The 13,547-nt window shown below is 45.3% G+C and overlaps 1 protein-coding gene across 6 annotated transcripts in view; it reads right to left on the reverse strand.

Moving 5' to 3' along the window:
* The window catches only part of tjap1 (tight junction associated protein 1 (peripheral)), a 593,272-nt gene that overhangs the window by 233,657 nt on the left and 346,068 nt on the right, over positions 1-13,547 (reverse strand). For all 6 annotated transcript variants that reach the window (XM_068028188.1, XM_068028184.1, XM_068028169.1 and 3 more), the window contains exon 5: positions 6,336-6,497. In XM_068028188.1, coding sequence (XP_067884289.1) covers positions 6,336-6,497 — 162 coding nt within the window. The remainder of the gene's footprint in view (positions 1-6,335; positions 6,498-13,547) is intronic.

Raw genomic sequence — 13,547 nt, forward strand, 5'->3', positions numbered from 1 at the left:
CTTACCTTGTAAGCTCCTTGACATCCATGGGGCTCTAGAATTGGCTGCCTTACCCTTTTCCTTTCTGGGAACCTGTTTACCCTGAACCTCCCCTTTGAATGCCTACCACTGCTCTGACACTGATTTACCTTCAAGTAGCTGTTTCCAGTCCACTTTCGCTAAACCACGCCTCAATTTAGTAAACTTGTCCTTGCCCCTTGGAATGTTTCTTTCTCGTTGGAATGTATCTGTTCTGCGTATTCTGAAATATCCCCTTAAATGTCTGCCACTGCATCTCTATTGACCTATCCCTTAACCTCCTTTGCCAGTTCACTTTAGCTAGCTCTACTTTCATGCCCTCATAATTGCCCTTATTTAAGTTTAAAATACTAGTCTTAGACCCACTCTTTTCTCCCTCAAACGGAATGTAAAATTCAATCATATTGTGATCACTGCTGCTTAGGGGAGCCTTCACTCTGAGGTAATTAATTAATTCTATCTCGTTGCACAATACCCAGGTCTAGTATAGCCTGCTCTCTGGTTGGCTCTGGAACGTGCTGTTCTAAGAAACTATCCCGAAAACATTCTATGAACTTCTCATCTAGGCTACCTTTGCCCACCTGATTTTTCCAGTCTATATGTAAATTAAAATTCCCCCTGATTATCACCGTACCTTTCTGACAAGCTCCCATTATTTCTTACTTTATACCCCATCCTACTGTGTGGTTACTGTTAGGGGACCTGTGCGCCACTCCCACAAATGACTTCTTGCCTTTATTATTTCTTATCTCAACCCAAACCGCTTCTACATCCTGGCTTCCTGAACTTAGTACATCCCTCTCTACTGTGCTAATTATTTAACAAAGCCACCCCTCCACTTTTTCCTAGCTTCCTGTCCTTCCAAATGTCATGTACCCTTCAATATTCTGGTCCCAATCTATGTCATCCTGCAGCCATGTCTCTCTAATGGCCATTAGATCGTACTTATTTATTTCTATTTGTGCTGTCAGTTCATCTGTTTTGTTTCGAATGCTAAGTGCATTCAGATACAGAGCCTTTAGAATTGTCCTTTTATCATTTTTGGAACCTCTAGACTTATCTGCTGATTTACACTTAGATTTGTACTCTCTGTCCCTTCCTGTCACGGTCTGTTTATCATTTCCCACATTAATACCTTTTTCTCTTGCCTTGTCTCTACTCTTTGATTTACCACATCTTCCCAAACTTGATCCCTTGCCCCCACTATTTAGTTTAAAACCTCTCTACTTCCTTAGTTATGCATATCACTCGAACATCGGTCCAAGCAAGGTTCAGGTGCAGACCGTCCCATCGGTGCAGCCCCCTCTTTCCCCAGTTCTGGTGCTAGTGGCTCATGAACCGGAACCCACTCTATCATACCAGACTTTGAGCCAGGCATTCATTTCTCCAATCTTATTTGCCCTATGACAATTTGGACATGGCTCAGGTAATCCAGAGATCATCACCTTTGAGGTTCTGTTTCTTAATTTGGTGCCTCATACTGACGATTCAGAACCTCTTTGCTTGTCCTGTCTGTCATCAGTACCTACATGGACCACGTTCCTCCCCCTCCCACTGTATGTTCCTCTCCAGCTCTGAGCAGCTGTCCCAAACCCTGGCACTGGGCAATCAACACAGCCTTCTGGAATCTCACTCTTTGCTGCAGAAAACAGTGTCAATCCCCTCATTATACTGTCCCCTACCACCATTACATTCCTTTTTGCTCCTCCCACTTGAACGGCTTCTGTCCCATGGTGCCCTGGCGAGTCTGCTCATCCACCCAGCAGACCTAGCTTTCGTCCACACAGATTGCCAGCATCTCAAACCTGTTTGACAACTGCAATGACTGATGTTCCTCCACTCCTGTCTGCTCATCCCTTTACCTGCCTCATTCACAGTCACACCCTCCTGTCCTTCATCACTGGTCAAAACAGATGACCCTATTCGAAGGGTTGTGACTGTCTTCTGGTACAAAGTGTCCAGGTACCTCTCCCCCACCCTGATGTTGCACAGTGTCTGCAGTTCAGCAACCAGATCAATAATCCTGATCTGGAATTCCTCTCGTTGCTTTCTGCAGACATGTTTGTCCTGGATCACGTTGACATCCAGGAGATCCCGCAATGCACAGATGCAACATAACACCTGTCCTGCCATTGCTACTTAGGTTATTCAGTTAATTTAATTACTTTAATTAACTCAGAATAATTGCTATGTATACTCCAATTTACTGTGCTTATTAAATGATCATACCACCTACAACTAAGAGCTATACGTTTCTTAGTTACATAGGTATGCATTTTAGGCTTTTATTTTACAGTTTTAATTCTTTTTATTCATAGATCTTCCTTAACTCTGATGTCCTAAGCTGGCTATCAACACACTGTCCTTAACACTAAGCACTCACCAGTCAATCAACGTATTAGTTTCCTGCGATGTCACAGTTGTTTTTTCACTCAGTTTCTTCAAACTCAGCACGCGCTGGCTCACAGCAACTGGAATGGTCCTGCAGGTCCACTCCAACTCCCGCTGCTCCTGACTGTCTTCCTGCAGGTCCACTCCAACTCCCGCTGCTCCTGACTGTCTTCCTGCAGGTCCACTCCAACTCCCGCTGCTCCTGACTGTCTTCCTGCAGGTCCACTCCAACTCCCGCTGCTCCTGACTGTCTTCCTGCAGGTCCACTCCAACTCCCAGATGGGCCAGGCTGCACTCTGAACCCTAGACTTCATTAATACGTGTTCCGCTGTTCCCGACTGTCTTCCACAGGTCCGCTCCGACTCCCAGGTAGGTTAGATCGCACTCCGATCCCTGGACTTTATATACAGGTGTTCCGCTGTTCCCGACTGTCTTCCGCAGGTCCGCTCTGACTCCCAGGTAGGTTAGATCGCACTCCGATCCCCGGACTTTATATATAGGTGTTCCGCTGTTCCCGACTGTCTTCCACAGGTCCGCTCCGACTCCCAGGTAGGTTAGATCACATTCCGATCCCCGGACTTTATATACAGGTGTTCCGCTGTTCCTGACTGTCTTCCACAGGTCCGCTCTGACTCCCAGGTAGGTTAGATCGCACTCCGATCCCCGGACTTTATATATAGGTGTTCCGCTGTTCCTGACTGTCTTCCGCAGGTCCGCTCTGACTCCCAGGTAGGTTAGATCGCACTCCGATCCCCGGACTTTATATATAGGTGTTCCGCTGTTCCTGACTGTCTTCCACAGGTCTGCTCCGACTCCCAGGTAGGTTAGATCGCACTCCGATCCCCGGACTTTATACATAGGTGTTCCGCTGTTCCTGACTGTCTTCCGCAGGTCTGCTCCGACTCCCAGGTAGGTTAGATCGCACTCCGATCCCCGGACTTTATATACAGGTGTTCCGCTGTTCTTGACTGTCTTCCGCAGGTCTGCTCCGACTCCCAGGTAGGTTAGATCGCACTCTGATCCCCGGACTTTATATACAGGTGTTCCGCTGTTCCTGACTGTCTTCCACATGTCCGCTCCGACTCCCAGGTAGGTTAGATCACATTCCGATCCCCGGACTTTATATATAGGTGTTCCGCTGCTCCTGACTGTCTTCCACAGGTCCGCTCTGACTCCCAGGTAGGTTAGATCGCACTCCGATCCCCGGACTTTATATATAGGTGTTCCGCTGTTCCTGACTGTCTTCCACAGGTCCGCTCTGACTCCCAGGTAGGTTAGATCACACTCCGATCCCCGGACTTTATATATAGGTGTTCCGCTGTTCCTGACTGTCTTCCACAGGTCCGCTCCGACTCCCAGGTAGGTTAGATCGCACTCCGATCCCCGGACTTTATATATAGGTGTTCCGCTGTTCCTGACTGTCTTCCACAGGTCTGCTCTGACTCCCAGGTAGGTTAGATCGCACTCCGATCCCCGGACTTTATATACAGGTGTTCCGCTGTTCCTGACTGTCTTCCACAGGTCTGCTCTGACTCCCAGGTAGGTTAGATCGCACTCCGATCCCCGGACTTTATATATAGGTGTTCCGCTGTTCCTGACTGTCTTCCACAGGTCCGCTCCGACTCCCAGGTAGGTTAGATCGCACTCTGATCCCCGGACTTTATATATAGGTGTTCCGCTGTTCCTGACTGTCTTCCACAGGTCCGCTCCGACTCCCAGGTAGGTTAGGCCGCAGTCCGATCCCCGGACTTTATATATAGGTGTTCCGCTGTTCCTGACTGTCTTCCACAGGTCCGCTCCGACTCCCAGGTTGGTTAGATCACACTCCGATCCCCGGACTTTATATATAGGTGTTCCGCTGTTCCTGACTGTCTTCCACAGGTCTGCTCCGACTCCCAGGTAGGTTAGATCACACTCTGATCCCCGAGCTTTATATACAGGTGTTCCGCTGCTCCTGACTGTCTTCCACAGGTCTGCTCTGACTCCCAGGTAGGTTAGATCGCACTCCGATCCCCGGACTTTAAATATAGGTGTTCCGCTGTTCCTGACTGTCTTCCGCAGGTCCGCTCCGACTCCCAGGTAGGTTAGATCGCACTCCGATCCCCGGACTTTATATATAGGTGTTCCGCTGCTCCTGACTGTCTTCCACAGGTCCGCTCTGACTCCCAGGTAGGTTAGATCGCACTCCGATCCCCGGACTTTATATATAGGTGTTCCGCTGTTCCTGACTGTCTTCCACAGGTCCGCTCTGACTCCCAGGTAGGTTAGATCACACTCCGATCCCCGGACTTTATATATAGGTGTTCCGCTGTTCCTGACTGTCTTCCACAGGTCTGCTCCGACTCCCAGGTAGGTTAGATCACATTCCGATCCCCGGACTTTATATATAGGTGTTCCGCTGTTCCTGACTGTCTTCCACATGTCCGCTCCGACTCCCAGGTAGGTTAGATCGCACTCCGATCCCCGGACTTTATATATAGGTGTTCCGCTGTTCCTGACTGTCTTCCACATGTCCGCTCCGACTCCCAGGTAGGTTAGGCCGCACTCCGATCCCCGGACTTTATATACAGGTGTTCCGCTGTTCCTGACTGTCTTCCGCAGGTCCGCTCCAACTCCCAGGTAGGTTAGGCCGCACTCCGATCCCCGGACTTTATATACAGGTGTTCCGCTGTTCCTGACTGTCTTCCGCAGGTCCGCTCCGACTCCCAGGTAGGTTAGGCCGCACTCCGATCCCCGGACTTTATATACAGGTGTTCCGCTGTTCCTGACTGTCTTCCGCAGGTCCGCTCTGACTCCCAGGTAGGTTAGATCACACTCCGATCCCCGGACTTTATATATAGGTGTTCCGCTGTTCCTGACTGTCTTCCACAGGTCTGCTCCGACTCCCAGGTAGGTTAGATCACATTCCGATCCCCGGACTTTATATATAGGTGTTCCGCTGTTCCTGACTGTCTTCCACATGTCCGCTCCGACTCCCAGGTAGGTTAGATCGCACTCCGATCCCCGGACTTTATATATAGGTGTTCCGCTGTTCCTGACTGTCTTCCACATGTCCGCTCCGACTCCCAGGTAGGTTAGGCCGCACTCCGATCCCCGGACTTTATATACAGGTGTTCCGCTGTTCCTGACTGTCTTCCACATGTCCGCTCCGACTCCCAGGTAGGTTAGATCGCACTCCGATCCCCGGACTTTATATATAGGTGTTCCGCTGTTCCTGACTGTCTTCCGCAGGTCCGCTCCGACTCCCAGGTAGGTTAGGCCGCACTCCGATCCCCGGACTTTATATACAGGTGTTCCGCTGTTCCTGACTGTCTTCCACATGTCCGCTCCGACTCCCAGGTAGGTTAGATTGCACTCCGATCCCCGGACTTTATATATAGGTGTTCCGCTGTTCCTGACTGTCTTCCGCAGGTCCGCTCCGACTCCCAGGTAGGTTAGGCCGCACTCCGATCCCCGGACTTTATATATAGGTGTTCCGCTGTTCCTGACTGTCTTCCACATGTCCGCTCCGACTCCCAGGTAGGTTAGGCCGCACTCCGATCCCCGGACTTTATATATAGGTGTTCCGCTGTTCCTGACTGTCTTCCACATGTCCGCTCCGACTCCCAGGTAGGTTAGGCCGCACTCCGATCCCCGGACTTTATATACAGGTGTTCCGCTGTTCCTGACTGTCTTCCGCAGGTCCGCTCTGACTCCCAGAGTCTAACCTTCTCAGAGTCTAACTTTCCTTTGTTACACTTATGAGCACCCCTTAGTCTAAAATTTAGGCAAGCAACACATTTTTCAAAACTTCGAACAAAACCTGAACAACAGTAAAATCACATTGAAATTGCTAATGTAATGGGATTTGATCCTTTATCTGTTCAGATTAGTGCATCAAAAAATTAACCAACACACTGTGGTGTGCCACCATTTGAGCTGCTGACCTGCGGAATTTGTCCTTCAGTTTGTCCATCTCTTCCCGGGCATGGCTCAGCTCTGCTTCAAGGTACTGTCGACTGGATTCAAAGTCAGTCTCCATAATCTCCAACTTTTGTGTGCTGTGAGTCAGCCTTCGACGCAACTCTTCATTCTGCTGCTGCAATTGTCTGTGTTAAAGAACAATAAAAATAGAACTAAAGGGACCTCTTTGAAAATATAGCAAGACACCTGGAAGGAACATCACTTCTCAGGTTAGCAGCACAACAGCATACACTTGGGAGAAGAGCCAGTCAGCAGTTTAATGGACATTGCATGAGGGAGACAGCAGAAAGATGAACGCTCAAAGCCAAATAACCTCAGGAGAGGTTTGGAGTTAATGGACAAGGAAATGGTGAGGTGGGGGAGGAAAGAGAGCAACAGAGGCAATTTCAGTAGAAGATCAAGTCGCCTGTGAGCTGGAAGTTGCACTTGTATATAATGAATGAAGCAGGATTAACTTTTAACTCTCTAAATACTATATCGATCACTGGAGATCATGTCGGATGCACATCGTGTTTTTCTGACTCATTCAATTTCCATGCTATCAGACCAAGACGCGGCGGCACAGTGGCGCAGTGGTTAGCACCGCAGCCTCACAGCTCCAGGGACCCGGGTTCAATTCTGGGTACTGCCTGTGTGGAGTTTGCAAGTTCTCCCTGTGTCTGCGTGGGTTTTCTCCGGGTGCTCCGGTTTCCTCCCACAAGCCAAAAGACTTGCAGGTTGATAGGTAAAATTGGCCATTATAAATTGTCACTAGTATAGGTAGGTGGTAGGGAAATATAGGGACAGGTGGGGATGTTTGGTAGGAATATGGGATTAGTGTAGGATTAGTATAAATGGGTGGTTGATGTTCGGCACAGACTCGGTGGGCCGAAGGGCCTGTTTCAGTGCTGTATCTCTAATCTAATCTAATCTAAACTAAAACTGTAAGTCAGATGTATTTAGAGGGTAAATAAATGCGAATTAAGACAATAAAGTACTGAGAACATAATACTTAACAGTGGAATTAGACCAATAGGAGTTAAAATCATGTGTTTAGAATCATTTTCTTTGTCTGGAAAAGCTCAAGCACTTTTAGATTCTACTTCATGTTACGACCGTGGCGGGAGCAACGCACAGTCAATTCAGTCCAGTCACTCCACAGGTCGCACCATATTATTAAGCTTTAACACCCAATCGGAAAAACAGCCAAATTAAACACTTAAACCCAGAAATAAACAGAGCAAGCCAGGTATCTTTAGACAACAAATTAACTATTTATTAAAAAGCTAAATCTTAAACACTATTAAGATAAACCAACTTATTTTAATCAAACTTACCCATTCACATACATACACTCAAAAATAAGGTAGTGAACTGGTTTTAAAAGTGGAGTTTTTAATAAAAATTAGCTGTCTCTTAAAAATAAATCCAATAAGTTTTTGTGGATTACGTTCCTGGTGGATGAGGTATTCTAATGTGGAATTAGTTAAAGGTCACTTGAAGTCTTCATGTGTATTTGATAAAAGTAGTCCTTCAGTAGTTAGACATTCCACTCTTCGGCTGCAGTAGACATTAAACAGTTCTTTGAACCATGAGCACAACACTACAAATAGTTTCTTGAAAAAGAATGCTTTTCTTCTTTACTCAGGGAATTAACTTGGCTTGCAGCTCATTGTAGAATTTTTGCTGAGAGGAAATTGACAGCTTCCTTCTCTTCAGTACGCTTCACTGGAAAGTCTCTCAAAACTAACTGTTTGAGCTGGTTTCTGCCAGTTTTTACACAGTTAAATGGAAACATCATACCATGTGACCTCTCTCTCTCCTGCTGTTGCCCAGGGTAATAAAAATGCAGCTGTGGCACACTGTGTCTCCAGAACTTTCTCTCCCTTAAAGGTGCACTGTTTTTACAGAGACTTAAAGGCACACTTTTTTTTTTACATCTGAGGAGAAAAATAATTACAAGTACTTAACAATGGAATTAGTCCAATAGGAGTTAAAATAATGTGTTTCCAATCGTTTTCTTTGTCTGGAAAAGCTCGAGCACATTTGGATTCTACTTCATTTACAAAATTCAGATCTCTAGCCAAAACAAAAGATTGGCATTCAATCCTAGAGGGATAGAACTGAAAAGCGGAGAAGTTATGCTGAAACTTCTACAGAACCTTGTTTAGACCACACTTGAAGGACTGAACAGTTCTTGTCTCCAGATTATACGAAGGATATGGAGGCACTGGAGAATGTGCAAAAACAGGTTTGCTAGAATGGTACCAGAACTGAGAGGTTCAAACTCTCAGGAAGGATTGACCTGGGCGGGGGCTCTTTTCTCGACAAAAGAGAAGACTGGGCAGTGAGTTTCAGAAGTGTTTATTATGAAAGGGCTTGTTAGGGTAGACGTAGGGAACATGTTACCACTTGCCGGGGAGATCAGAACTAGGAGCCATAAATAGAACAGTATATACTCGTAAACCAATGGGAAATTCAGCAGAAACTGACAGTGGTTAGAATGTGGAACTCGCTGCTACTTATTGGCCCCAAGCCCACTCCACCATTCAAGAGGGTGTGAAGCATAAACACGGGCATACAGACCTGTTGGGCTGAATGGCCTGTTTCTATGCAAGACTATATAACACATGAGAATTCTCCAATAATTATGGTCCAAATGCCTTAATTTTCTTTGTCATTCATGATTAAATAAATAGAGGTGTAAACTATTCCACAGAACTTCAAGGCCAATACTCCCATCACCTCAATGCTCGCTGACCTCCTGGTCCAGCAAGGCCTCAAATTTAAAACTTCAATTCATGCATTTAAATGTCTCCATGGCCTCGCCCCCTGCCACCACCCCCTCCCCCCAGCTCTATAACATTCTCCAGCCCTACAACCATCCAAGACGCAGTCATGGAGTCATTTACAGCACAGAAGGCAGCCATTCAGCCGACTGAGTCCATGCCTGGTCGCCACGGAGCAATCCAGTGAGTCCTACTCCTCGGCTCAATTCCCATAGCTCTGAAAGTCTCTTTCCTCTAAGTGACCATCCAACTTCATTTTCAAATCAATGATTGTCTCTGCTTCCCCAACCTCATGGGTTACAGATTCCAGGTCATTAACACTTGCTGCGTAAAAAAGTGGTCCGCATATTTACCCTGCATCTCTTGCCCAAAACACAAGAACACAACAAATAGGAGCAGAAGTAGACCATATGGCCCATCGAGCCTGCTCTGCCATTCAATATGACCATGGCTGATCTTGGGCTTCAACTCCACTTTCCCACCAGTTCCCCATATCCCTTGATTCCCTTTGAGACCAAAAATCTGTCTATCCCAGCCTTAAATGTATTCAATGAAGGAGCATCCATAACCCTCCGGGGCAGAGAATTCCAAAAATTCACAACCCTTTGAGTGGAGTAATTTCTACTCATCTCAGTCCTCAATGATCGACCCCTTATCCTAAGACTGTACCGCCGCGTTCTAGATTCCACGACCAGCGGAAACAATTTCTCAGCTTCTACCCTGTCAAGCCCTTTCAGAATTTTGTATATCTCAATGAGATCGCCTCTTATTCTTATAAACTCCAGAAAATACAGGCCCAATTTACTCAGTCTCTCATCATGGGACAACACCCTCATCCCAGGGACCCATTTAGTAAATCTTTGCTGCATCACTCCAGTGCAAGTATATCCTTTCTTAAATATGGAGACCAAAACTGCACACAGATTCCAAGTGTGGTCTCACCAAAGCCTGTACAATTTTAATAAGACTTCTTTATTCCTGTACTCCAATCCCTTTGCAATAAAGGCCAACCTGCCATTTGCCTTCCTAATAGCCTGCTGTACCTACATGTTAACTTTGTGCGTACCTTGTACGAGTACACCCAAGTCTCTCTGAACATCAACACTTACCAGTTTCACACCTTGTAAAAAATATTTTGCTTTTCTATTTTTACAACCAAAGTGAACAACTTCACACTTCCCTATATCATTCTCCATTTGCCATCTTGTTGCCCACTCACTTAGCCTGTCTCTATCTCTTTGCAGCCTCTCTACATCCTCCCCACAGCTTACCTTTCCACTGAGCTTTGTATCATCAGCAAACTTCAGGTCAGTGACCCTGAAACGTTAACTCTGCTTCTCTCTCCACAGATGCTGCCAGACCTGCTGAATATTTCCAGCATTTTTTGTCAGATACATTACTGTCTGTCTCTTCATCTGAGTCATTAATATAGAGTGTAAATAGCTGAGGCTACTGCACTGATCCTTGCAGCACCCTCCTATTCACTGCCTGCCAACTTGAAAATGACCCATTTATGCCCACTCTCTGCTTCCTGTCTGTTAACCAATCCTCTATCCACGCGAATATATTACCTCCAACACCATGAGCCCTTGTCTATTAATCTTTTATATGACATCTTATCGAATGGCTTTTGAAAATCCAGGTATACTACATCTACTGGTTCCCCTTTATCTACCCTACTAGTTACATCCTTAAAAAACTCGAATAAATTTGTCAAACAGGATGTCTCTTGAGTAAAACCATGCTGACCTTTTCTAATCATACTATGCTTTTCCAAGTGCAATGTTAAGACTTCTTTAATAATAGTTTCCACCATCTTCCCAACGACTGATGTTAGGATATCTGGCCTGTAGTTCCCTGTTTTCTCTCTAGCTCCTTTCTTGAAAAACATTTGCCAACTTCCAATCTGACGCGACCATTCCTGAATCTAAGGAATTCTGAAAAATCATAGCCATGCACCCACTATCTCTGCAGCTATCTCTTTTAGAACCCTAGGATGTAGGCCATCTGGTCAAGGGGACTTGTTAGATTTTAGTCCCTCAAGTTTCTCCAATACTTTTTCTCAGCTGATTTCAATATCCTAAATTTCGTCACTCTTTGTAGCCCCTAGGTTACTGCCTATTTCTGGTATGGAACTTGTGACTTCTACTGTGAAGACAGGCACAAAATATTTGTTCAATGCCTCTGCCATTTCCTCATTCTCCATGATGATTTCTCCTGTCTCTGCCTCTAAGGGACCAACATCTACTTTAGCTACTCTCCCTTTTTACGTACTTATGACAGCTCTTACAATCGGTGTTTATATTGCTGGCTAGATTACTCTGATTCTATTTATTCCCTTTTTATCAGGTTTTTTGCTAGCTTTCTAAAACACTCCCAAATCCTCAGAGTTGCTACTATTTTTTGTAACATTTTAGTCTAATACTCTCCTTAACTTCCTGAGTGAGCAACAGAGGGGTCTTTCTTGACGAGTTTTTGTTTTTGAACAGAATGTACTTTTGTTGAACCCTTCGAATTGTTTCTTTAAATGTTTCCCACTGTTCATTTACCGCCATACCTTCCAGTCTATTTACCCAACTAACCTTAGCCAGTTCTTCCCTCATACCTTTGTAATTGGCTTTAAGTTTAAGATTCTTGTTTGTGATTGAAATGTGTCACTTTCAAACTTAACATGAAATTCAGTGGTATTATCATCACCATTTCTCAGTGGATCTTTTACTATGACATGACTTATTAACCCTGCTTCATTACACAATACAAGAGCGAAGACAGCTCTATCCCTAGTCGGTTCTACAACGTATTGCTGCAAGAAACTGTTTCAAAAACATTTTACATACTCATCTTCTAGACCACTGTTGCCAATTTGATTGTCCCAGTCTATATGCAGATTAGAGTCCCCTGCAATTAATACATTATCTTTTTATACCGCTCCAACAATTTCCCATTTAATGTTCTGTCCAATAATATAACTATTGTTAGGGAGCCTGTAAACTACTCCCACCAGTGTTTTCTGACTCCTGCTATTCCTAATTTCCACCCAAACTGATTCTACTTCACGATCTTCTGAGGTCAGATACCTTCTTATTAATATTCTTATGTCATCCTTAACTATCAGGGCTATCCCTCCTCCTTTGACATTCTGTCTGTCTCTCCAAAATATTGTGTACTCTGGAATACTCATTTCCCAACCTTGATCTCCTTGTAACCAAGTCTCGGTAATGGCAATTAGATCCAGATCATTTCCCTCTATTCATGCCACAATTTCATTTATCTTATTACAGATGCTTCATGCATTCAGATAAAGGAACTTCAGTTTCATTTTTTTTTACCTCTATTCCCTGCAATGACCTTATTCGCCAATTTACAATTTTTGTTAAACTCTCTGTCCTTTCCTGTCCCATTCTGTTGGCATTTACCCACATCACTATCCTGCCCTGATGCCCTGACTTCTCTCTTTGGATTTCTAATTTCCTTTTATCTTTCCCTTTACCCTCCCCATGCTCTGTTAGTTTAAAGCCCTGTCCACAGCCTTCAATCTGTGTCCCCTATTCCTGGGACCATCAGTTAATGGAACAGTTTTTCTTCGTCTAACTTATCTAAGCCTGGCATAATGTTGTACACCTCTATTAAACCTCCCCTCAATCTTTAGTGCTCCAACAAGAACAATCCCAGCTTCGCCAACCCAACTAAAATCCCCAACCCTGGAACCATTCTGGTAAATCTCCTCTGCACCCCATCAAGAACCTTCACATCCTTCCTAAAGTGTGAACAGAACTTGTGGTAATGTGTCTAATCTACACCCAAATTATCTCCTCTTTAAAGGCCTCACATTGCTCAGTTACTGTTTTACCTGTCAATCTTTGATTCCAATCCATCTGAGCCAGATCTCTTTGCAACTCCTTGAAATTTTTCCTTGCGTTTCCTTGCAGTTGTTAGCACCGCAGCCTCACAGCTCCAGCGACCCGGGTTCATTTCTGGGTACTGCCTGTGCAGAGTTTGCAAGTTCTCCCTGTGACTGCGTAGGTTTCCGCTGGGTGCTCTGGTTTCCTCCCACAGCCAATAACTTGCAGGTTGATAGGTAAATTGGCTATTATAAATTGCCCCTAGTGTAGTTAGGTGATAGAAGAATTGAGGGAAGGTGGGGATGTGGTAGGGAATATGGGATTAATGTAGGATTAGTGTAAATGGGTGGCTGATGGCCGGCACAGACTCGGTGGGCCGAAGGGCCTGTTTCAGTGCTGTATCACTCTATGACTCCTTTTCTATAACTACTCTAAACCTAATGAGTGATCACTATGATATTATGATCACTGCTTCCTAAATGCTCTCCCGCAGAAACATGCTCCACTTACCCCACTTCATTCCCCAAGACTAGATCCAGCATTGTTTCCTTCCTTGTTGGGCTGG

Source organism: Heterodontus francisci, chromosome 3 (genome assembly GCF_036365525.1).
Source record: "Heterodontus francisci isolate sHetFra1 chromosome 3, sHetFra1.hap1, whole genome shotgun sequence".
NCBI lineage: Eukaryota > Metazoa > Chordata > Chondrichthyes > Heterodontiformes > Heterodontidae > Heterodontus > Heterodontus francisci.